General features: G+C 40.9%; 1 protein-coding gene across 1 annotated transcript in view; it reads left to right on the forward strand.

Moving 5' to 3' along the window:
- Positions 1-27,176, forward strand: part of ush2a (Usher syndrome 2A (autosomal recessive, mild)) — a 344,744-nt gene that overhangs the window by 222,142 nt on the left and 95,426 nt on the right. The window contains exons 41-46 of the mRNA XM_051723371.1: positions 5,725-6,053; positions 7,664-7,786; positions 9,381-9,544; positions 9,993-10,202; positions 26,103-26,305; positions 26,411-26,523. Coding sequence (XP_051579331.1) covers positions 5,725-6,053; positions 7,664-7,786; positions 9,381-9,544; positions 9,993-10,202; positions 26,103-26,305; positions 26,411-26,523 — 1,142 coding nt within the window. The remainder of the gene's footprint in view (positions 1-5,724; positions 6,054-7,663; positions 7,787-9,380; positions 9,545-9,992; positions 10,203-26,102; positions 26,306-26,410; positions 26,524-27,176) is intronic.

Genomic DNA, 27,176 nt, shown 5'->3' on the forward strand with positions numbered 1-27,176 from the left:
TTTTAGGAGAGTGGAAATACGGGACAAAACACAAAGTTTTTAGAATAAGTGGGGACACCAGAAAAAGTGCTTAAATACGGGACTGTCCCAGGGAAAATGGGACGTCTGGCCACCCTACCTATAATAGATAAAAGATTATATTTTTTTATGTAGTACAGCCCTACAAAAGATACATAGCACAAAATGTACTCTTATTTACACAAATCATCCTGTTCAAAAGTTTGCACCCTTGGTTCCTCTTGTGTTGCCTTCTTGAGCATCAATAATTGTTTGCACCTTTAGTAATAGTTGTATATGAGTCCCTCAGTTGTCCCAAGTGTCAAAAGCTGGATCTCATCATATAGCCACTGAAGAACTCAAATATACAGAAGGGGGGGGGGGGGGGGCGGGACGAACATCTTCATTGCTCAGGACAAAGCAGGGACTCATGAGCAATTATTACACAAACAGTCATTGATCATCGAGAAAGCAACACACCATATTAAAAACCAAGGGAATGTAAACTTCTGAACAGGATCATGTGCGTAAATTCAGTTAATATTTTGTCTTGTGGAATATATGTGAGGATCTGTTATATCAAATAGCTTCTAAAGGGCAGTACTAAATAAAAACAAAATGCAATTTTATGATCCCTCATTTAAAAAAAAAAAGATAATGCAACTGTATGACGTTTTGCAGAGGAACACAATAGGACATGTTAGGCAGTGTGTTAGCCTTAGTCACTATTCTACGGAGTCTCTTAGAGGATTGGTGGGACATTTTTTTGCATTCCACCGCAATAGTTTGCATTCCCTCGCAACAAGCTTTGCGTGCCCTTGCAATAGTTTGCATTCCCTCACAACAAGCTTTGCATGCCTTCGCAATAGTTTGCATTCCCTCGCAATAAGTTTTGCATTCCCTCGCAATAAATTTACCATGGTTTTACTATAGTAATCCCATGGTTACTATATGGATACAGGTTACTGTATTACATGGTTACAGTAAAAAAACATAAAAAAACATGGTTTCTTAACTTTTCAAAGTTACTACAATATTACTATAGTAAAACCATGGTTTCTGCCAAAAAAAATATGGTTACTTAACTTACTTTTCAAAGTTACTACAGTATTACTATAGTAAAACCATCGTCTTCACCCAAAAAAAAAAAAAAAGCATGGTTAGCCTACAACATTCATGGTTACTACAATATTACTAAAGAAAAACCATGATTTTCACCTAAAACTATGGTTACTATAGTCTACAATATGACTATAGTATTTAAATTATGGTATTTGTATAGTAAAACCATAATAACCACAAAATTATGATTGTTATTACCATAATTTCCATTTTCCTGTATTATCACTATGGTTTCACCACAAATATCAAGGTTAAAATGTGGTTACTGTAGTAAAACTTTGGTAAATTTATTGTGAGGGAACTCAGAACTTATTGCGAGGGAATGCAGCCTGCCCTCTGAGGGGCTCCGTACTATTCACTTTCACTATATATAAACAAAATCCAATAAAAGGTGGGTCAGACTAACATCTTTTTTTGTATTAAACAAAAAAAAGAAAGTCATTTGTGTTTGGAACACATGATGGTGAGTAAATGATGATAGAATTTTCATTTTTGAGTGAACTATCCCTTTAAGACTTGTTTTCATTTCAAGATATCTTGAATTAAGTTTATTTTTCTTACTGTGGCAAAATATATTTTTTTTCTTTCTTTGTTTTCAGCATAAATCTAAAAAAGTTTAATGAGTTTTATGCTTTAAATAAGAATATATATATATATATATATATATATATATATATATATATATATATATATATATATATATATATTGCCAGCGGTATAAGAACAATAAATCTAATTTAAGATTTAATAGTGTACACAGATTTACTTCTCAAGTAAATGTATCTTGTTGTAGAAGGATGTTTAGATATTTTACTGGATGAAGTTTTGCAGTGAATGTTTGCACTTAAGCATGTTAAAGATTGTATCTTCATTTCTTTATTTTATTATGATAAGATAATAATCAAAGCCGCAGATTCATTTCACACAACACACTTTGGCCTAATAGAGTTCAGTGTTTCGCGGCAAACTGAAACCCTGAGCATAGACACCCCTGTAATTCACCAGACATGATACTCAAGAGGGCTAGGTAGCTTGCAGTCTTTTGGCTGGTTTACAAGTTGGATTTAAGGGACGTTAATGTAACCAAACAAGCTTTGCAGCTTAGATCCTGCAGTGTGTAAATACACCCATGCATCCCCCTCTCTCTTTCTGTCTCTCTTTGTTTATTTTTTGTTGTATGCTAATGCCAAGAAACATGGACAGAAATGCTTACCACTTCAAACAAAGAGATATTTGCATAAACTTTCTTGAATTATTCATTTTCCCCTAACCCCCGGTTTAGTGTATTGTAATGCCATTATTATTTCATTAATTTGTTAACTGCTGCATTTATGAGTGTAACTGGATGAAAACTCTTCTACATGTAAAAGCCTAAAAACAACTGTTCTCATTTGCATATGCTATATTGAATACATTTATTCCTTTTGAGATGCTAGCAGGTGCTTATGGCAACTCTGTTTCTGCAAGCGTTGAAGATTTCATTAGGTTTAGTGGCTTTAATTGTTAATTTCTGTTTTATTTTGGGCTTTTGCCTATTTTAATAGACGGATAGGCTGTGATTGCACAGCAGCTGAATACATTGGTTAGTCCTGTTCAGAGTACTAAATATGGTTATGTTTTAAACATACGAGTGACACCTGCCCTATATAATCAAGCAGACTCCCATAAAGGAAAAGTTCACCCAACAATGAAAATTCTGTCAAATTTGCTTACCCTAATATTGTTTCAAACCCATATGACTCTCTTTCTTATGAGGAACACAAAAGGAGATATTTTAATGAAAGAAAACAATTTCTATAATAATTACATAATAAATTAATAACCACTTGCTTGATCTGATTAAAATAGGTGTAATTGTAAAGCTTAGAATCTGGACTTTACAATGCATATAGCTGATCCTACCAGTTCTTAAATAATGCTTTTTAATTTGCTGAAAAATAAGAACTTTTTTGTTCACATCATTTGCAAATTTGTTATCACAACAATTATATTGAGTTTGTAAAAACCATAAAAAAAGATAAGATAGCCATGTGTTATATATAATTGGAAAGGTCTCAATTTGTAGAATGCAAAGAAACATTCAATGTTTCACTCAGAGGCCAAACTGCAGTGAGTATTAGTGTATGAAATTCCCACAGATGCCACATAAATATAATAAACAGAAGTGTCTTTTTGTCGCATTTTTCCTTATTACTTCCTGAAACATACATATAGCATAGACAATAATATATTGTAACTTACAGCAGACTATCCCGATTCAAACAAGCCCAAACACAACATAATATGATACGTAGATCTTGAAATATTCCTAAAAGATTGTACATGAAAGACAATGCGCAGAAGGACGCTTAACACACACTGTGTGTGTGTGTCTGTGCATGTGTGTGTGTTTGTTTGTGTGTTGTGTGTGTGCACATGCCCGTGCAAACACACATCTACATATGTGCTCATCTAAAGGATTGGGATGCTGCTGAACACTTAATATTTCTGTATAATCCATTAATTTCCAGTGGCTGGTCATTTTGGACTGGGAACACAACAAGAGTAACAAAGTGAAATAAAAAGCAAACAAATGTAAAGAAATTATTATTATTTTTATTTTATTATTTTTTTTGGATTAAAAAACGTTGTCCAGGCAAGTGAAAGTTTATATTTGTGGTAATCAATATATGCCACAAATGCTGATGATTAAGCTTAACTTGTATTGAACCCAGAATATTTCTTTAATACAATGGCAGTGGATAGTGCCTCACTTTAAAACTTAAAAATGACCCAAAAGTATTATAAAAGTAGTCCATGTGACTTGTGCCTCATTTTTCAAGTCTTCTTGAGGCATACAAGTTTTGGTCAGAAACAACCCAGAATTTATGTAATTTTTCATAGGAAAACCTGACGTCCAATCACATGAGACCTTGAGTTGTATTTAGCACTAAACGACTTACGTTTTTTGTGTGAATGCGCAAACCAGTGTGAATGAGCTTCTCACATAGTGCTCAAAAAGACATAGCTGACATCAAGATTTATACTAGTGTGTACAAATAACAGCAACAAAACAAATACAAAATTGGAAGGTTATTTGCCTCAAAGCCCTAAAAAATATATGTAAAGGTTTTGAATACTCATTTAAAATTCTTTAACTGGCTTTGAAAGGACAGATTTACTGTACACCTACAGTTGCAATCAAAATTTTTAAAGGGAAATGTTGACTTGAATATTCAAGAAGTAATTAGGAAAGACCTGTGGAGTCCTGGAAGAAGGTTTTATAGACGTATGACACTAAACTGGAAATGAGTTTTAGACCCATGGGTCAGCAGTCCATCTGGAGTAAGATGACAAGGTGATGACAAGAACGACACCATACCCACAGTCAAGCATGGAGGTGGATCAGTCCTGTTATGGGGGTGTTTTGCGGCTGCAGGAAACGATGGATTCTTTCAGGTATCAGGCCATTTTGGCATGAAAAATGTGATGACTTCAGTGTGTAAATTGAAGCTTGGTGATCACTGGACTTTCCAGCAAGACAATAACATCAAGGATACATCCAAGTTGTCCAAAATCTGGTTCAGGGATAGGTCGTGGAATGTCCTTAAATGGCCCTTTCAGTCCATCATTAAAATCCCATTGCAAACCTTTGTTGGGATTTCAAGGAAGCAGTGGCAGCAAAGAAACCAAAGAATGTCAATGAGCTGGAAGCTTTTGCTCATGAGAAATGTGTAAAAATTCTAATAGAGAGGTGTCCGAAGCCTGAGAACACATACCTGAAACATTTATTTGCTGTTATTATGGATAAAGGATGCTCCACAAATTATTGACTTTGGGGGTTGAATATTTTTGACGACGTTTGTGGAGAGAATTAGTTATTTTTATTTTTAAATTTGGGTAAACTGAACTCTTTGTTCTCAAAATCACTCAAATGTGTATTAAAAACTTACTTTGTGTACTGAGGTTTTAGTTGATGTGTTTTAATTCACATCACCAGAATGTATTGCTGGTCAGGGGGGTTGAATAATTTCGATTGCAACTGTATAAGGTACATTGTCTTAATAATTCTGTTGGTTAAGTTTCAGCTCACAATGAAGTTTGCTGAAAATGTCCGCTTAACCTGCCTTCACCCCAGCTTACCTTTCAGTATCCATTATTATAACTTTTCTATTATAACTAATCCAAACCCTAACACTTATCCAATCTACCCAGACATGCACAATATGTTTAATGCATCCTCCAAATGCCAACGTTCCCCCTCACTCCAAAGACAGCATGTAGCAGAAACAAGCACTGCTTCCTTTGCAATTCCATTAGGATTTCATTATGATCTCCAGGGGCTCAGGCCTCTTTTAAATGTAATGAAGAGAATATTCTGTCTTGGGTCAAAGTCAGGGTGTCTTTGCTTCACATGGCATCGGTTCCACAAACTCATCGATCTAAAAGCCTGTGATGATATGTTGTGATATTGCACTGGACACCATCTCTTCTGTGGATCCCAGGCTCCCTCATGAAACTATTTTAGTTTATAAATACATGACAACAAGAACACCGATAGGCACTCATGTCAAATTCTTTTCAGCTATGCTAGCAAACTGTGATGTATTTCATGTTTTCCTGCAGGTTACGTGGTTTTCTCCACTCATACCCAATGGAGAAATTGAGCGGTATGAGATCCGCATGCCCAATCCACGTATCTCACACACCAATACATCTGTGCTCAGTCGCACCATCACGAACCTGGTGCCCTACACCAACTACAGCATCACCATCCTCGCCTGCACAGGAGGTGGAGGCCATGTCGGTGGTTGCACTGAGAGCCTGCCCACATTGGTCACAACATTAGCCACAATTCCACAGGGTCTGCTGTCCCTGTCGGTGGTTGCCATCAGCGAATCTTTCCTGGCCCTTTCATGGCAACTGCCTTCAAGACCAAACGGGCCTAACATAAGGTGACTGATTAAGATTAAATCCGTAGTGTATTACATCTTAGCATTTTAAAGAAATACTCTAAAATACACATCTAAACAGTTAACAACACTTGTTAATTTTTTATATAAACAGGACTGAATTTGGGTAGTTGGCATGAATTGTATTTGTACTGACATCAAGATTTTAGTGTAGGTGTATTCACACTTGGGCCCTCTTCAGAAGAATCAATCTCAGTGAACCGAGTGCAAAAGGACCCAATTCTAGATACTGTTTGTGTCCTTGAAAGTAGACTCAGATCTCTTTTTGGTCCACTTGACCCGTTAAGGGGTCTCAGTCCATTTTGCATTCACACTGTGTTGTTTTTGTGGAATCCAAACCACATCTTAAAAGACAACATTGATTGCATTAAACTTAATGCGTTGTATTTTTTTTTATAAAAAAATACTGTATTTAGAGGCAAAATTCAGTGATCATGGTAGATTAGTCGTATTACCAAAATAAATACGATTGATCTTGATTTTATCTATTGACAGCATAGGGCAACATCCATTCATTGAAATCAATAGTAATATATTCCAGTCATAATCTTTTAACTGTCACATGACATTCAGATGCAGTCCAGTTAAACCCTTGAGTCTTCATTCGCACAGAACACCGAAGAATTGTATTTTTTTTTTTAGTTTGTTTTGTGAGGAGTTTAAATAGTTTTCATATGCTTCTTACTCTGTCATTTCCATAGAAACAACAGAAGCGTCTTGTCACGTCTCTTCTCTGCACGTCATTATTACTAGTGTACTGTCAGTGTCAAACATGTTTGGCGTTATGTGAATGGGAAAATCAAGTGAGCCAGAGCGCTTTGTGTAAGCAATGTACGTAATTAGCAAACCAAACCGCAGGCTCCAAGCTAACCTTACCTCATATCAAGATGGTCTCAGCATGGTTTGCTTAAAAGGGGTCTGAGATCATTTGGATTGCTCACATATGGGCCAAAAATACAGCAAATTGTGCTCAGATCCCCCTGAAACTAACCAAGTGTGAAAACACCCTCTATAAAGGAGAGTGTATATACTGTATTAGGTGCGGAAACTAGTCAATAATTCTTTTAAGTTCATCACCATTTCAATCACTTTTTTTCCCTTCACTAGTTCATTTGAAACAGTCCTGCGATGTGACAAATTATTTCATTAATAATAATGCATATTCAATGTATTCTCTCAATTAATATGAAGTCATAAAATCCATAACTTGTCAGACAAAAGCAAGCGTCTCCCTTGGTTGTGAAGACCGAAGCACATTGTAAAAGTTCTTTCTCACAGTATATTTTTGTCTGTTTTTGAGCTGATTAGGTGGTAAATAAAGGTCTGTGTTCACTGCGGATGATTAAAATTCATGACTTCTTTCCCCGCTGCTGCTCTGTTTGTTTAACTAGGCTTATAAAGTGCACATTAAGCTGAGCTCTCCTGATTACAGGCAAAATTAGCATTACTGTTGAGGGAGAGAAAGAAAGAGAGAGAGAGCGGGAGAAAAGACAAAAGCAGAAACTCAGCGAAACAGCGGTGCGGGTGAAATGGCAGGAGGATTGTGGGAGTGGAGCAGGCTCTGATTATCTGGCTGTTTCCGCTGCCCTCAGATTTGAGCTGTTGAGACGGAAAACCCAGCAGCCCCTGGCCTCCCGTCCCCCTGAAGATTTGAATCTGTGGTACAATGTTTACGCAGGAACCAAATTGTTTCATGAAGATAAAGGCCTTAGCAGGTGAGATTACTGAAATTAGCTTTAATGTAAACTTTGCTTGTGTGTACAAAACTGTTTTCGTGCACTGATGCCATCTTTTTAATGCTGTTCAAAGATACTTTGAGCAAATATTCCATAGAATTAAATTGTTTTCAGCTAATCTTTCTCTGACACTCCTTGTGTGTGTATTCTAAAAGACTCCAACATAAAACTCCCAATTGTTTCCCTTGTATCACAGGTTCTGTCATTTAGATTAATGTCAGACTTAGTTTGAATGTTTTCAGTCCTTGTAAAATAGTTTACTTTTAAATGAGCTAGATAAAAACTCATTTGAAAAGTGTACACAGTGGACCCCAAAAAGTATTTAGGCCATTTTGGATATTTAGCCTAATTTAAAAATGTATGACTTTTATTGCATTAGATACAAAATATTAAATCAAGTGGCCTCTTTAAACAATTGTGATCACAGGTGTATTAACTATGGATATGTTCCACTAGATTTGACAACCAGAAAGTGTTTGAATACTTTTGAACAGTCTGTCTATTTTGTATAAATTGAAACCTAACAAATGTCTTTTTGTGGAATGTTTTGTGTGAAAAGTGTGCTTTTTGTTTATCTTTAAATAAATTCCACTTGGTTTGATATGTTGTCATCAACCTGATCTCCTGAAATGTACGTGACAATGGCAACATTTTTGCAAACCAAAATTACATGCTTTATAACACGTTTGGCTGCAGTTTCCCATTAAATTGTCCAGCGGGGGCACCAAAAGCGAGTGAAATGATGTAATCCGACAAGGTTTTTGAGGTCAGTATTAGATGGTTGTTTGGTTGATTGAGTAAAACGTACCTTCCTAACCTAAAACTTTAACCTAAACTTAAACAGTAGTGTTCAAAAAGATAAATGAGAGGTAAACAAAACAGACATCCTTACCCTAAATCAGAACCATAGTGTTAAATTCATAAATTCGACATTAAAAGCACATTTACAAAAGCAACCAGGTCATGTCGCTTCTATGGCACTTTTGCTTCAATTTCACTTTTGTTTTGAGCATCCTTGGCTGGGCTCAGTGCTTCGGTCTCTGAGTTCAAAGTCCGACACTCTTTCAGGTGAGCTACCGTGGAAGTTAATCACATTGGAATAAGTGTGTAAATTTAGGTATGTCTGTAATACAAGTGTTAAAATCAATGTAGCATTTTCAAATTATGCGTTAGAGTAAAAGTGTTTCATCATAACAAAGCAGGGTGTGAATAATAGAACAAAAAATAAGTGTTTATAAAGTCAAACATAGCCATAGTGCCTGTGATTTGTGTGAAAGTGAATAAATAAGCACAGTTGTTGTAGCACCTCTAGTGTTCATTTCACCCCAGGAAACTGCAGAAAAATGTAGAAAAAGGCACGGCATTTCAGTTTTAAAAAATGTTGTTATAGTAACATTCATTCTATGAGACTAGGTTGGTTGTCATCTAATGCAAAGACATCATTGCATTTTTATGTGTGACTTGGGTGTCCAAATAGTTTTTTGGGACACTGTATATTATAAAGGACATTGTTGTGGTGCTGCTTTTGTCTCTTTAATCACAAGATCACTCAATGTTTTTACATGTGCTGTAGATACACATGGTATGAGTACAAGCTACTGGTTCATAATGACGTTGGCTACACTTCAGGGGAGGTTGCCACAGGGGTTACGCTGGCTGGGCATCCCCTCACAAGCACCAACGTGTCCATCCAAGTTCTCAATCATACAGCGATCCTGGTCAACTGGTCGACTCCCAGTAAGATTCTACATTTTTTATATTCCCATGAAAAACCTAGAAATATCAAGGAATTTTTAAAATCAGGCCTGGAAAAATCTTGGAAATGAATAAAATCTTAGAATTCAGGAAAAAGTAATGGATTTCAGAATTTTTCTAGTGGTTTTCTGCTCGGTCTGAATTATTTATTAGCGAATAGATCTGAATTTAATGAATTTATTTTAAAACTTTTAATTCTTTGTTTTTCTTTCTTTCTTTATCCTTATCCAATAATTAATCTCAAAGGACTGGAATGGTCATGGATAAGTCACTGAAATGCATTGGTCAAAAAGTGTGGAAACCCTGTATAATAAACTAAGCATGGTCCTTGACCAAAGTGATGTTTCCAAAAAGAATCTGTGTTTAGACGCCTTGGTTTCGAGATTGACCTTTGAGTGTGTCCTGTCTTTCTTTATAATTCTGTTTTCAGCTCTGCAAGATTTACAGGGAAGTGTGGAGCACTACATCCTGACGGTGCAGTCCACCCAGCACAAGCAGACCCTTACACTTGACCCTGCTGTGAACTCTGTGGTAATTTCTGACCTCCAGCCCAGCACAGAGTACAAGCTCTCCATGACTGTGTCCAACGGTGCTCACAACATCACCAGCCCTGAGTTCACCTGCACTACTAAAGATGGAGGTGGGTTTATGCCATATGCATGTTTGATACACATCTTCTCTGACTGCCAAGCCAAAAGGCCCTAGAATTGTAGTATATTGTTAAACCTAAATGTTTGGATTGAGTCTTCAGCATAAAATAAAGAAACCCATTTGTCCATGTGCTGTTTATAAATTATCACTGTTAGATAATGTATATTTATATGACTCTAAAAATTGTTTAATTGATTCATTGAGAGATATCTAAATAATGTGGATGTCTGCAAATATTCTTAGAGTTCATTCAAACTATTAGTAATTCAAGCTGAAATATGGAGTTTACCGCGGATCCTTAAAATATCTTAAATCAGTTTTCCAAAATGTAAGGTCATAAAAAGTCTCAAATATCTTAAATGATATAACAAAAATCTTAATTATCATTTAAAGAGGAAATTTGGTGGTGGAAAGACAGGAGACGTGATATGACCTAATGTGATTATCAAACTTCAAAAGAATACGATTCAGTTAAATAAATGCCTGCGCTGCATCCTTCAGAGTGAAAACATGGCACTGTTGCATTTTCACTTGTGAGTGTTTCCAGCTGTTGCAGAGCCGTCCGCAATCATTAAGCCATCGGAAATTTATGACAAGCAATTACTAATGATCAACTGCTGATGATGATGGTATAGTGTTGAGGAAATATGACAAAGTTTAATTTTAATTGTTTATATTGTAATATACAACTGTTAGTTCTGGTCCTCGAATCTGATTGGACAAGAGACGTTCCATGAGCACTGATGGTCACACACCATCAGCACTTGGACGCTTCACTGTGTGTATCACTCCGCTTGTGTTCATGCCATTCTAAACTAAAGTGTAAGAGCAGTGCATTTGTGTTAAGAGCTACTGTATGTGTCTCTTTTTATATGTATTTTTTTTTTTACATTACATATGTTAGCCAGCAGGTGGTGGCAAAAGATCATTTTTGTGTGTTATATGAGCCAGCTAATGAAGTGAATCCGCATCAGCTTGTGTTTACATACAAAAGCACTATGTGATCGCTTGTATTACTACTACACTACTAAAGCTAGGAAATAGCTTTATATGGCTTTAAACAAACAACTTCAGCATTATGGCTCATCACAGCTGAGAGACACAACAGATTGATTAATTACACAACCCAAGGCGCTTACCTCTTACCGGAGTTTCCACATTGAAGAGGACGTGCTGTTTAAAATGGCGGAGGACATTGCGGTTTCTATAGTGAAAGACTCTTGCACACCGGCTACCACGAAATAGGGAGAAATACCCCTGCTTGAACGCTATTTTTCCAATGAGAAAGCTGATCTTCAGAAAGTTGACTGCATCTCTGCTTGGGAGTAGCAACAGGTGATTGCACACCTTCTGTCTCTCTCTCTCTCTCTCTCTCTCTCTCTCACACACACACACACACACATCCATCCTTGTTTATCCATTAACTTGTTAGAAACAGCACAAGCCGTGATACTATTTCTGAAGTGACATTTTAGAATTACTAATGGAGGCTTGGACGCATCATTTGGTTTGAACCAGCAAAGGCAGATTCTGATCCGTCGCATAAGAAAGTAGTTCCATGCACAAATGTGTTTTTATGACCGTACTCAGTTTTTCCTAATTTTTTAAAATGTACTTGTTCATTGAACTGTTGTATATAATCAATATCACACTCACAATCATGCTATTTGGCCCTAAATCAGCACTGTTGTGATTACCTACGGACTCGGCCTGCGGCCTCGTGCCTGCGGCCGAATCATAGCAGTGCTGATGTAGGGCCATATCATAATCTTGCTCGTGTGATATTGCTTAAATACGTTGTAGATTATTGTAGGAGTGCACATTTATATCCCTTATCTGTTTAACTGAGCAGCTAGAAACAGGGAACTGAGGGAAGTGCTTACATTTCAAAATAAGAGCCCCCGGTGTATTTAGCATTTAAAGTTCTGCGCTATGTTCAGATCTTACCCCCCGGTTATTAGTCATTTGGTTGCACCATAAACTGCATATGGAATTTAATTCAGTTTGGACTCTTGTAGCCTCTGTCTGGCCCTCCACATCACAAGATGGAAGAACATTTAATGTAGGCTACCAATTTTAAAAACTATTGGCAGATTAGTTGCCTTTCTTTCAACACATCGTCATATCAGCAAAATCCAATATTTGTCGACCTCTAAAAGCATAAACCAATTTTAATGTGATACAGTATATTTGTGGAAAATATGTGAGGATTTTAAACTTTTTTTAGATTGTGATTTTAGTGGGTTTGTTTTGGTATGGGGATACAGTGTACATTTTATCTGTTCAAGTCTTGAAAAAGGTCTTAAAAAGTCTTAAATTTGATTGTAAAAACTCTGCAGCAACCCTGTACCAGACTACAACTGCAATATCTCTATACGTTTAACTGAGAAAGTGGGTGGGTGGAATTTGGATTATGGTTTTCCTATCAACACTTCAAATGTTTCTGTGATTTCTGTCAGCCTGCTTCTCTCATATCACTCAAGCAGCCCCTGCTCATGGAGATAAAAAATGGAGAAGAACTGATTGATTGAATATTTTCCCTCCAAACTCCAAAGGCAAACCTCACGTGCTGCAGAAAAATTTGTCTTTTCCAAAATTTTGATATCTTGACCTCTGTGATATGATCAATAGTCATTAAGCTGTCCTTCTCTCACACAGTTAATGTACTGATGCACTGATAGCACAGGAAACAGATGAAACCTCACATTTCCTACCCATTGCACTCTCTCACACACATACTGTATATATGTATATATATATATATATATATATATATATATATATATATATATATATATATATATATATATGTGTGTGTATGTATATTTCTTTTTGTATTTTTTGTATTTTTTTATATGACTCCAAAAGTAAATTGATAAAAAGAAACATTAAAGGAATTTTCTTGGTTCAATAAAAGTTAAACTCAATCGACAGCATTTGTGGCAAAGTGTTGATAACCTCAAAAATTAGTTTTGACTTGCCCTTCCTTTTCTTTAAAAGAAGCAAAAATCTGGTGTCCAGTGAGGCAGTGAATGGGCCCAATCCGTAAACGTTAAAATACTTACTGTTTCAAAAGTATAGCAACAAGACATAAACAATATATGTGTTAACATGATTTTAATCTTTTCTGTGTAAAGTTATAGCCAATGTTATAATTCGTTGCCATGATGATGTAATGGCAAAAAACCCTAAAATGACTGTAAAATAATGATTTAAACTTTACAGCTCAAACAGTACGTGAGTTGTTACAGAATAATTACAGTAAGTGCTTTTATAAAATTATAAGCTTCACATTTCTGCCTTTAAACCCTGCAAAAATTGGCCCCATTCACTTCCATTGTAAGTGCCTCACTGTAACTTCGAGTCAAAATAATGTTTTGTGGTATCCTGTCAAATGAGTTGTATTGAACCTGGAATATTCCTTTAATTCATTTTAGTTTTTTTATACATGTTATATTATACATTTTGAATCTTTACAACTCACATTTATTCAACAAGAAAATGCCTCTAACAAAATCACTTGACGGTCCTGAGAAATTAAAAGCCAGTAAAAATATTTTCATTATTTCTGTTAGCGAATTATGTTTGGCAGCCCTAAAGTACAAAATATCCAAAGCTAACCCTGCTTCCTCCAATCTCACATGTGTGAAATAAAAAAAACTGCACTGAAAACATTAGAAAAACTTTTCCTTCTAAATAAAGGTTACAGGTCATTTAACAAAGAGCTTAATTATTTTACAACCTGAAGGGCAGTTTATTTAATCTTCAGTTGAACTTAAATATCATATTATGCTGCATGATACTGTATATGTTAAGAGCCTGCTAATTAAAAAGTGAAGTGGAGACTGGATTTTCTCTGTGAAGTTTTGCATTGATAATACAGTGATGGAAATTACATGGAAAAAGATGATTCAGGAGGAGCTTCAGTTGCATCCAAGTACATCTTATTGTTGTTACGGTGCTGTCTTATTACAAAATATTCATGACTGTGAATAATAATATTGTGATTTCATAATAATACCCATACTTTCTTTGTAAAACTGCTAGTTAGTTCACTAGCCCCTAACTGGAGCCCATGACCAAAGATTCAGATGGCTAGTTTGCTTTTGCTCATACCTAAATTTTTACTTAAAGTTGCATTTTGTCATTTCTGGGCCTTTTTCAGAACCAAATGGGATTGCAAAAATAATGCCTATTTTTGAAACATGTTTCTTAAACACTCCCCTGGCCTGGCATTTTCGGACAAACAGGTAGCCCCTCCCCAATCTCATGCCACTGGTTGAGCCAGTGTTGCTGTTTTGGGTCACATGTTGAAAGTACCACAGTGATTATAGTTTTCTGGGAAATCAATATATGGATTATTCCTTATGCACTTATAGCCTTTGCAGAGTAAACTGGCATAAGAGAAAATATTTTACCATCAGAAAATTACACATAGCAGCTTTTACACCCACAAACCTTTAGTAAGCTCTGCCCTGTGAGTACATGTGCTTGAACTCTACAAGAAAAGATTTCAAATCGGATCTCTTCGCTTGTTGACCCTGGTGTAAAGCAGGATGTCTCTTGAAGATCAGGCTGGACTTTTTTTAAGGCTTTGAGTGAGAAGAACACTAGTAATATTCTTTGGAGACAGTTTAAGTGTCAGGACCCCTGCTCTGTGTCGAATTCATTTCCCAGCCCGCCATGTCAACCAATGGGTTGTTCAAAGCCACTGTTGAGATATTTGATCTCTTATCTGTCATTAGCACTACACTCATGTCTTTCAGCTCTCTTTCACAAACTAACATCTCTCACCTCAGAAATAAAACATTATCAATGATTCCCTTTTTATATTCTTTCAGAAGAATCTTGCAAAGTTGTCACAATAGCTGTTTACTAATAATAGTAAATAGACTCTGTAGTCTTCTTTTGTAAGTTAGTGTGATTTGTCATGGAAAAGAAAGAGCATGCAAGAAACGGAGAAAAAAGAAAAGAAAAAGAGAGCAAAATGGTGCAAGCTGTAGAAAGAATCCCCTGTACTGGCCCAGTTAACCCCCTCTGCCCCTGGTGCAACACTCCAATCCCTGTGCGCTTCTCCAGGACTGATTCAATTTGCCCACAAACCATCTGTAGGAACCCCCAAAAGCAAGAGAGAAAGAGAGAGAGAGTCACACTCAGCTTTTTCTCATTCTGCCAGCCCTCCCTGATGTATCAGCATTCCCAGATGTGTATATACACTGCCTGGCCAAAAAAAGTCACCATTTGGATTTAAATTAGCAGATACTTAAGAGCCTATGATTGGATCATTATTGCAGTGATTAATATGTTTCAGCTGGCAGCAATTATTTTAACCCTAACTGATGCAGTGTGTAGCTTCTTATTTCTTAAACAACCATGTCGGAAGACGGATCCCATGGTCGTGGAAAAGATGTTACTGTGTTTCAGAAGGGGAAAATTACTGGCCTGCATCAAGCAAAGAAACTAAGAAAGGAGAAAGGAGATTGCTGAAATCACTTGAATTGGGTTAAGAACTGTCCAAGGGGAGGGGTGACGCCATGCGAAGGGCAGACGTGTGAGAGACAGCTCTGCGCACTTTGCTAATTTTTTTAATTATTGATATAATCCGGTGAAATTCGATACACCCAGTTACACATTTACTGTTTGAGGTAAACATGGCAAAGAAGTCAAAATCCTCGGGCTCTGGAGACATTAAAAGACACTTACGGGTTCAAGATGAAAGCCCAGACAGGCCAGTGGACCATGGATTCGATTTGGACAGCACGGCGTGAGAAAGAATCCAGTGTCAACTGTCCAACATGTTGGTGATGTTGACGAAGGTACTTGCGGACTTGGAGGATCTCGCTGTAATACGTCGATCGATTACAGCGATGGAAAAAATTCTCTGAGCTAGTCACAAGAGTGACAGATGTTGAAAAATGAATAGATTATTTTGGAGTCATCAGAGAGGGAATAAGCCGCTAATCTGCCTGCGACAAAAGTTGATTTGGAACGTGTTCTTGAAAAGCTTGAAGATCTTGAGAATAGAAGCCACAGGAATAACATTCGAATTGCTGGAATTCCTGAGCATGAGGAGGGCAGAGATATGGTGCTTTTCCCAAGTCTGCTCGACATAACAGGCCACAAGCTGGAAATTGAGCGAGCTCACAGAGTCCTAGCTCACAGATCTGCTGAGGGAGGAAGGCCCCGATCGATTCTGGCCAAGTTTTTGCGATCATCCAATAACGATCTCGTGTTGTGCCAAGCGAGGAGCAAAGGAAAGCTTTTTTGGAAGAATAACAATATTTTCTTGAATAAAAAGACAAAAGAGAAACACGATCGGTTTAAGGAACGCGATCGGTTTCTTTTAAGGAAGAAACTGTTACATCAGCAGAAGATCACTTTTGCTCTGATGTTTCCAGCCAGACTGAGAATAACACCAAGGACGGCAGCAAAGGATTTACATGTCCCAATCAGGCAATGTCTTTTATTGAAATAATGGGTGAGTAACCATTGGGTGCTTTTCTTGTGAGTGGATTGACTCACTGTACATACTCTGGCTTTCGGAGGAAGCTGGGCGCCATTTTTGTTTCCTTTTGCGTTGGCTCCGCTGAGCGGCTGGAGCTTGTTTTGTTTTGTGGATGAACACTTTTCCTTACAGAAATTTTTGCATTGATGGAAGATCACTTTTACAATGAACGGATGACCGCAAAATATCTACATGCCCACACAAAGGATGTCTTTTATAAAGTTGGCGGACTGTGTAAATCATGGGATATACTTTATGCGGCCTCCGAGTGAATTGACTCTTGACCATCCGAGGAACTGGGATGCGTGTTTCGTTTCCTTTTGTGCTGGTTCCACCTAGGGTTGGAGCTTGTTTTGTTAAATAACATTACTTCAGAACAGTTATGGATGAATCTGTCAGTTCCTTGTGCTTATGTCTCCTGTTGGCTGGATTATGATTTGTGGAGTATTTTCATGGGACATTGGAATGATTATGTAATCTGCTGCACTCATCAGCTGGCTCACTGAAGATGAATTTGTCTGAACGAGGAAACTGCTTTATATCGGCTGGAACTTGTTTTGTGAAGGAACACATCTTTGAGACAGTTCTGTGAATGAGTCTACACGTTCTTTGTGTTTATTCTGCCTATTGGCTGGGGTTTGTTTTACAAAATATTTGATGTTATGTAATTTTGCCTTACAAATTGTGAGGCAAAATTGAGCAATCTGATGGCAAAGTTGTCGCGGGGGCTCTCGTAGGCGTACATGGACTCTTTGAGTTTAAAGGGATTGACGCCAGGTGGCGCTTTCGTGGGGTTAATGCGCACGTTTTTCATTTTCTGTTTGAGGGAAGTTCAGGGTTTTATTGTTGCATTGATGTTGAAATGTGGTCTTCATAATTTTGTTTTTGGCACACAATTTATTTTTTCTATTATATAAAAATGTCAAATGTTGGTATGAGTGTACTATCTCTCTCTACGTGGAATGTCAATGGGTTGGGGCACCCCATAAAAAGAAGGAAGGTTAATTTCTTTTCTTAAACGTAGAAATATGATATAGTGTTTCTTCAAGAAACACATCTTTCCCCACAGGAAGCTGAAAAATTTGGGAAGATATGGGGTGGACATGTTTTCTTTAGTGTTGGCTCAAGTAAGAGCAAGGGAGTCATTATATTGGTAAATAAACATTTACAATTCAAATTTCTCAAACAGTTTAATGATAAATTAGGAAGAGTCATTAATGTTTTAGCAGAAATTCAGAGGCAAAGGTTGATTTTGGCTAATATTTACGCACCTAACGCTGATGATCAGGGCTTTTTTATAGATCTTGAAGGGATGTTGCAAGCCGCTGGCACCCCTCATGATATAATTTTGGGAGGAGACTTTAACCTTTTGATGGACTCAGTCCTTGATCATAGTGAAGCAAAAGTGTGTAAGCCCCCTGAGCAACATTGACGCTTCACAGGATGTGTATATATCTTGGTCTTACAGATATTTGGAGACTTTTGAACCCATCTGGTAGAGAATATAAATTTTTTTCATCAGTCAGATTTATCAGATTTATTCTAGAATAGATTTTTTTTGATATCCAAATCCCTCATTTCATCTGTTGTTGATTGCTCAGTTGGAAACATTTTAGTCTTGGATCACACCCTGGTGAGTTTAGAGGTGTTGCCACATATAGAGAAAAATAAATCATATAGTTGGCGCCTTAATGTATCCCTTTTGCAAAATCCTGATTTCCAACAAATGTTAAAGACTGAAATCAGTGTTTATATGGAGACCAACTGGTCCTCGTTATCCTCTGTGGGCGTGACTTGGGAGGCACTTAAGGCAATTCTTAGGAGTCGGATCATACAGTATGCCTCATTCATCAAAAAATCCAAAGCACGAGAACTCGTGGAGTTGGAAGGAAATATTAAAAGTGCAGAGGCAGAGTTTAAGCACTGTATGTCATCTGATGGCCTCAGAGAATTGACCCGATTAAAATATAGATATAATACTATTTTGTCGCAGAAAGTGGAGTTTTAGTTATTCAGGGCAAGACAGTCATACTTTGAGTCGGGTGACAAAGCAGGGAAGCTTTTGGCTAGATATATAAAGCAGAGAGAGTCTTTTTCTACCATTCCCTCAGTGAAATCTGCTGGTGGTGAAATTTTTACCTCAGCCATTGATATTAATAATGCCTTTAAAGAATTCTATCTTGATCTTTATAGTTCCACTTCTTCGTCTACTGATGAAGATATTAGAAACTTTGTGGAACCATTAGATCTTCCTAAACTGAAGACTGACCAAAAAAACGCTCTTGATTCTGAGATAACCTTGGAGGAGCTTGATGAGGTAATTAGGTCCCTACCTACTGGCAAGGCTCTGGGGCCAGATGGTTTTGCCGCAAAATTATTTCGATCCTATGCTTCAGAACTGGCTCCACTTTTGTTAGAAGTTTATACTGAATCATTAAATAATGGAAAGCTTCCTTCAACCATGACATAAGCCTGGATCAGTCTGATTCTTAAAAAGGACAAAGACGAGTGTAAAGTCCAAACGAGTGTAAAAGTTACCATCCAATCTCCCTGATCCAAATAGATGTAAACATTTTGTCAAACATTTTGGCTAACCGATTAAGTAAGGTTATGACATCTCTTATACATATAGATCAGGTGGGGTTTATTCGGGGCTGCAGCTCTTCTGATAACATCAGGTGTCTCATCAATATCATGTGGTCAGTAGCGAATGATCAGACTCCGGTCGCTGCCATCTCACTTGATGCCGAAAAGGCGTTTGATATGGTAGAATGGGATTATCTTTTTAAGATTTTGGAAATGTATGGGTTCGGGAGTACATTTATTGGTTGGATTAAGTTACTTTATAAACACCCTGTATCGATTATTTTACTCTGAATAGGGGCACTTGGCAGGGTTGCCCTCTTTCCCCATTATTGTTCTGTCTTGCCCTGGAACCATTAGCAGCCGCGATAAGAAAGGAGGATGATTTTCCAGGGGTGATTGCGGGAGGTGTGGCGCATAAGATTCTGCTTTACGCAGATGATATTTTATTATTCGTCTCCGACCCCACTAGAGCTATGCCTTGCCTCCACAGAATTATTAATTCCTTTTCCAAGTTCTCAGGATACAAAGTCAGTTGGTCTAAATCCGAAGCTTTGGCTTTGGCTTTGACAGCATACTGTCCAGTAATGGCCTTCCAGCCTGGCGCCTTCCAGTGGCCCAAACAGGGCGGCATTAAGTATTTGGGAATTTTATTCCCAGCAAATTTGTCTGATTTAGTCAGAGTTAATTTTGATTCCTTAATAAAAATGTTTTCGAATGATGTGGACAGGTGGGCTTCATTACACTTAACGATGATTGGGAAGGTTAATGTAATTAAAATGAATTGTATTCCAAAATTCAACTACCTGTTACAATCTCTCCCTATAGATGTCCCCCTCTCTTATTTCAAGCAATTTGATAGCATAGCGAAGTCCTTCATTTGGAATGGTAAGAGTCCCAGGTTAAATTTCAATAAGTTACATTGGCCAATTGACAAATATGGGTATTATGCATTCGGTCTCAGACATTTGGCTCATTGGTCACTTCCACCTGAGAGAGCCCCTCCCTGGTTTTGTATTGAAAAGGAAGCTCTTGCCCCTATCTCGCCTCTGCATAGCCTTTCGATCAAATTAATCGGAGATGTTAAGTCACACCCCGTTATTTTGCATTTACACTCGATATGGACAAAAGTGTCCAGAGTGTTTAATTCAGATATTTATTTAAACGTAGCCTCGAGCATATGGCAGAACCCTAAACTATGCATTAATAAGTCCCCTTTCTGTTGGTCAGATTGGATTGTGAGTGGGGTTAATACACTCGGTGACCTATATGAGAGTGGAGTATTGAGACCTTTTGAAAATTTGGTTCAAAATTTTGGGATTCCCAGATCTCAATTTTAAAAGTATTTACAGCTGCGCCATCTGCACTGTTTTTGGGAGTGGCACGCACCCCCCTAGTGCGGCAGATACTCTGGGAATGGTGATTACTGCTTTTGGAAAAGGTCATGAGGCATCAGTGAATTACTCCCTGCTAATAAATCTGGGGGACAGAGCTTTAAATTCCCTCAAAAGATTATGGGAGGAAGATTTAAATTTGTTTTGGGAGTAGTGAGTGTGGGCTAGGATTCTTAAAAATGTCAAGTCTGCATCCAGAGATGCAAGGGTGCGCCTTATGCAATTTAAGATTCTACATAGATTTTATTGGACCCCTTCTAAATTGTATAGGCTTGGTCTTAAGGACACACCCACCTGCTGGCGATGCCATTTTGAAGATGGAGGCACCAACCGTGTTTTTTGGGGGTGTCGTAAGATACAGGAGTTCTGGTTGAGGGTCCAGAATTTTATGGCCGATGTATTGGGTACTCGGATCTCCTTTTTCCCCAGGCTCTGTATTTTGGGTGACGGGGCGGTCATTGATGTAGGAGATAAGTACATGAAGAATTGGATCCTGGCCAGTGTTATGGTGGGTAGACAGGTTATCCTTAGAGGATGGAAGTCAGCTGGAGGTCCCATGAGGGGATGAGATGCTGTCTGGAGGGATTCAACCTCCTAACACCTCTCAGTAACCTGATGATCAGGTCATGCTTCCCTAAGGACTTACCGTCCACTGTGTCGTGGTGTGCCGATATAGCGGCTACATACTTCAAGGTGGAGGGGGACAGCCGCCCCTCCAGCCTCTCCTGCAGGAAGGAAAGCACCGATCTGACTGTGAATCTCTGGGGGTCTTCGCGTCAGGAAGAACACCACTTAGCGAACAGATGCCACTTCAAAGCATACAGGCACCTCGTAGAGGGAGCCCTAGCCTGAGTGATCGTGTCTATCACTGCTTGTGGTAGGCCACTTAGGTCTTCCGTGTCCCGTCCAAGGGCCAGACGTGGAGATTCCAGAGGTCTGGTTGCAGGTGCCCCATCCCTGAGAAAGAAAGTCCTTCCTCAGGGAAATTCGCCGGGGGGGGGGGCTGTCGCAAGGAGCGTGAGGTCCGAGAACCATGTCTGGGTGGGCCAGTAGGGTGCTACTAGGACGACCTGCTCCTCGTCCTCCCTGACCTTGCACAGGGTCTGTGCAAGTAGGCTCACTGGGGGAAATGCGTATTTGCGTAGTCCAGGGGGCCAGATGTGTGCCAGCGCGTCTATACCGAGGGGTGCCTCTGTCAGGGCGTACCAAAGCGGGCAGTGGGAGGATTCCCGGGAAGTAAACAGGTCTACCTGTGCTCGACCGAATCGACTGCAAATCAGCTGGACCACCTGGCGGTGGAGTCTCCACTCTCCCCTGAGCATAATCTGTCATGACAGCGCATCCGCTGCGGTGTTGAGGTCGCCCTGGATGTGAGTGGCTCGTAGCAACTTGAGGCGCTGCTGACTCCAGAAGAGGAGACATCGGGTGAGTTGTGACATGCAACGGGAGCGTAGACCGCCTTGACGGTTGATGTACGCTACCGTCACCATGTTGTCCGTCCAGACCAACACGTGCTTACCCTGGATCAACGGCTGGTACCTCCGCAGGGCGAGCAGTACTGCCAACAACTCGAGGCAGTTGATGTGCAAACGCAGCCACAGGCCAATCCAGGAGCCGGCGGCTGTGTGCCCGTTGCATACGGTGCCCCAGCCCATCTTAGAGGTGTCTGATAACCACGACGTGCCTGGAGACCTGCACTAGGGGAACCCATGCCCATATAAATGCTAGGTCGTTCCAAGGGCTGAAGAGGCGGCGACAGATCGGCGTGATGACCACGCGATATGTCCCGCGGCGCCATGCCCATCTCAGGACTCAAGTCTGAAGCCAGTGCTGAAGCAGTCTCATATGCATCAACCCGAGTGGTGTGGCAACCGCAGAGGATGCCATATGCCCCAGGAGCCTCTGAAAAAGTTTCAGTGGAACCGCTGTCTGCTGTCTGAATGCCTTCAGACAGTTCAGCACTGACTGTGCGCGCTCGTTCGTGAGGTGTGCCTTCATCGAGACTGAGTCCAACTCCAAGCCGAGAAAAGAGATGCTCTGAACCGGGGAGAGCTTGCTCTTTTCCCAGTTGACTCGAAGCCCTAGATGGCTAAGGTGCCTGAGCACCAGGTCCCTGTGTGCGCACAGTAACTCTCAAGAGTGAGCTAGGATCAGCCAGTCATCGAGGTAGTTGAGTATGCGGATGCCCACTTCCCTTAGCGGGGCAAGGGCTGCCTCTGCGACCTTCGTTAAGACGCAAGGGGTCAAGGACAGGCCGAAGGGGAGGACCTTGTACTGGTATGCCCGGCCCTCGAAAGCAAACCGCAGGAACGGTCTGTGTCGAGGTAAAACCGACACGTGGAAGTACATGTCCTTCAGGTCTACCACCATGAACCAATCTTGATGCTGGACACTTGCTAAAATGTGTTTTTGCGTCAGCATCTTGAACGGGAGTCTGTGCAAGGCCTGGTTCAGAACTCGCAGGTCCAAGATAGGCCGCGACCCACCGCCTTTCTTTGGTACGATGAAGTAAGGGCTGTAAAACCCTTTCTTCATCTCGGCTGGAGGGACAGGCTCTATTGCGCCCTTGCACAGAAGGGTCGCAATCTCCGCACGCAAGGTAGTGGCGCTCTCACCCTTTACCGAGGTGAAGCGGACGCTGCTGAACCTGGGCAGGCACCTGGCGAACTGAATCACGTAGAAGAGTCGGACAGTCCGGGTCAGCCATCGCGACGGGTTGGAAAGAGCAAGTCACGCGTCTAAACTCCGGGCGAGGGGGACCAAGGGGATAATCACGTCGGACATACCGGCAGGTGGGGCCTCGCGGCGGGGCGGAGGTGCCACATCGCGGGGGCTCAAGCCCCATGGACGTACAGAGTCACAGGACATCGAAGCACTTACCTGGCTCCTGTTACCCACCATAAGATTGGTCGAGGAGGGGGGAGGAGGAACATCGTCCCCGCAGTCCGTCGGAGCCAACCCGGTGTGGGCGTGTTTGTGCCACATCTGGGCATGCAGGGATGGGGGGTCCGCTGCTGGAGCGCCAAACCTGCCGAAATGGGATGGTGGATGGCGGTCGTGATGACGGCCTTGCGCACCTGACATGTGACCCAGAGAACAAGGAAACCACTCTTGTTGAAGTTTTGGGTACCACACCTTGGGCATGCGGCGAAAAATGAAACAAAAGATTCTCCTCCCGGCCTCCACCGGGAGATGGAGTGGTCTGTCTACCAGCTCCATAGAAGCGGATCTCCTCGTCTCTGGGTCGCCCGTTTCAGGGGGCGCTTCGAAGCCTTCCTAGGGTTCTTGGTGGCCGGCCATAAGATGGGTGGCGTCTGCTTCCTGCGGTGGGCACCACGCCGGGGCCAGGCCGCAGGGGCGGGCAGCGGCAGAGCCGGTGCTATTGCTGCAGGAGGACGCCCTTGGCGATGAGCAGACGGGGTATGGGGTCTTGAGCCGCGCCAGGGCAGGATGCTTTGAATGGCCTCGTCTTCTGCTTCACCACCTAGAACTGCTGGACAAAGTCCTCGACGGTGTCGCCGAATAGGCCAACCTGGGAGATGGGGGCGTCAAGGAACCGTGCCTTGTCGGCCTCTCTCATCTTGACCAAATTGAGCCAAAGGTGGCACTCCTGAACCACCAGGGTGGACATCGCCTGCCCGAGAGACCGCGCCATGACCTTCGTCGCCCAGAGAGCATCAATCCCGGGTCAGAACTACCCTCGTGCAGCTCTTTTAGCGCCTTGGCTTTGTGAACTTGCAGGAGAGCCGTGGCGTGCAGGGCTGAGGCGGCTTATTCAGCGGCACTGTAGGCCTTAGCCGTCAGGGATGACGTAAACCTACAGGCCCTGGACGGGAGCTTTGGGAGCTAGACTGGAGGGTTCCGCTCTAGCCTGACGCTCACGGCTGCCCGGGAAAGCATGTACGTCATCTCCGTGTTGGCCTGAGACTGGGCAACCACACCCGAAGGAGGGAGTCCAGCCGAGGCGTCCGCGTCAGAGTGGACAAGCCCGCTCTCCGATGCTGCGCTCGATAACTCATCGTCTTCCAGGGCTCCGAATAAGAGGTCGAACTCGCCGTGAGACGAGCCGGCGGTCTCATCCGAGAGCCCGACCGGGGCAAGCGAGCGTGCTGGGGAATGGGAGGTCCGTGGGGGTTTACCTGGCAGAGGTGCTCCCATTGAGGTCCCCAAATCGCCCCCAGTGCTAACCAGCACGGCCTCATACCCATAGGTAGAAGGACCGAGGCGGGGAGCCGCTGGGGTGGCTTGCTTTCTTATGAATGCAAGCCGCGACCGCAACATTGTTCTCGCAATGAGGACAAGACCCATCCACAAATGATGTCTCCACGTGGGCAGCACCCAGACACGTAAGACAGCGATCATGGCTGTCAGAAGCAGAGAGATAACGACCGCAACCAGGAATAACACACAAACGGAAAGGCATCTTTAAAAAGACGTTTCCGTGTGTGCCGCTCTTTTAGAAAGAAAATATGCTCTTTTAGAATATACTCTTTTGCTCTGCCGAAGTGCCCAGTGGCGTTCTCTGCACTCCACGGGTGCAGAGGGGGAGAATCCGCTGAAATGTGCCGTAAATTCAGCAGTTTTAGGTGAACGGTAAAGAGAACTGAGTTTCAATTGAATTCAGTGCACTGAATGCAATCACTCGGATCCGAAGAGAAAATCTGAATGAGTGGTTGCATACCAGCTCCTTTTATACCCATATGTCCGGGGGAGTGGCATGCAAATTTCACTCGCCAATTCCCATTGGCCTTTTTTCAAAAAGCAGATGTGTTCAGGGCACCCAAGAGTGACCCCTAGTATCACTACATCGACACAACGTCGAGTGAGTGACAGATAGGGAAGGAGATTTTCTTCTGCATTAGATACTTACCTAACGAAAGCTATTTAAAAAAGTGGTGGGGACAAAATTGTCAAAGGCAAAAAGTGGTGGGGACATGTCCCTCCCATCTCATCCGTGAATGACGCCTATGTCTGTGTTGATGTTACTGTAGCACTGGCATGATTTTTGTCTGGCAATTAAAGAGAAAAAAAAACAACACATGAAGATTCAGCTTTACATTTGTCAAAGCAGCTCAGGGACATGGCCTTCTTGCCTTCCAGCCCTCCATAATCAGCCATTGGACCAGGCCATTCACAACCAGGCTCTCCGTTTTCCCTGCAGCTCCTTACTTTGTAGATGTTGTGGCAAAAGTCTGTATTTCCACAGGCTGCAGCATCAGTGAGGAACTCAAGCATTTCCCAGGCGTAGTGTCGTCATGTGTTAGGGCAGAGGTTGAAGCAACGAATCTTGAGAACTGCGCTCTTCAAAAACGCTGGGGTTGTGTCAATATGGCTGTGTGTTTTCATGTAGGCAACAGTCTGCTGAGCTGAGGGGTGATTTACTGTGGCCTTTTTCTTTGTGCTGCAGAACCTACAGGAGTCTTTCCTCCAGAGGTGGTGACCCTCAACAGCACAACAGTGAGGGTTCTATGGGCGCCTCCTCTCGTTCCTAATGGAGCAGTCACACATTACTCAATCTTTCTGGATGGCAGTCTCTATGAGTCCACTGGCAATGAATCCGGATCTCTGGAAGTGGGAGGACTCTTGCCCTTCACTGTTCACAATATACAGGTCTGCCTTTCTGTCTCTAAACACAACTATTGAATTAAACACACATGGTGTTTTATTAAGGATCTGTTTTTACCTTTGCAAGTGGGTCTCCTGTATTGTATTTAGATGGAGGTGTGTACAGTGTACACATGTGTGAAGAGTAACAACACTCAGGTGACCACTGTGGAGGACACACCTGCAGACATCGCCGCACCTCAGATTCAGGTGCTCAGCTCTAGGTGAGTCACTGTCAAACGGACATCAGTCTACACATGAAGGTGTGATTATAGTGTGTCTTATACAGCCTGATCTCATGAAAATTACGTGACTATGTAATTGACAAATGACTATGAGATTTTTGCAAAATTAATGTGGTTCACTACATGTCCCTTTAAGCGTGATAAATTTTCTCATACACAGATGTTTTTTTTTTGTTGTTGTTGTTGTAATTAACATTTTTTATTGATTCAAAGAGAAAACACAACAGAAAAAAACACAACATATACACACCGAATCAACATTTAACTTTTAACACTCATTAACTTCCCTCCCCAAACACCAACCCCACCCTACCCCAACACAGATGGGTTTTTTAAGGTTTATCCTCTATATAGTTTTTAATCAACAAAACTGACCACCCTACCCTAAACCTTAAACCTAACCGATAGTGCCATAAAAAGAAATTGTGACATACTGTATAAAACGCATTTGCTGAAGCAACCAGATCATTTTGTGTTGCTTTTATGACACTTGTTTCATTGCTCACGTGTTGACTCTGCAGGACTCATACCCTGGTTCTTTGCATTACAAGTGCAATCAGTTGAGTTAGCACGCAATTTGATCATGCTCGAACAAGCTTGTAAGCGTAGTTACGTAATGCAAACATGAAAAA

Source organism: Myxocyprinus asiaticus, chromosome 17, assembly GCF_019703515.2.
Source record: "Myxocyprinus asiaticus isolate MX2 ecotype Aquarium Trade chromosome 17, UBuf_Myxa_2, whole genome shotgun sequence".
Lineage (NCBI taxonomy): Eukaryota > Metazoa > Chordata > Actinopteri > Cypriniformes > Catostomidae > Myxocyprinus > Myxocyprinus asiaticus.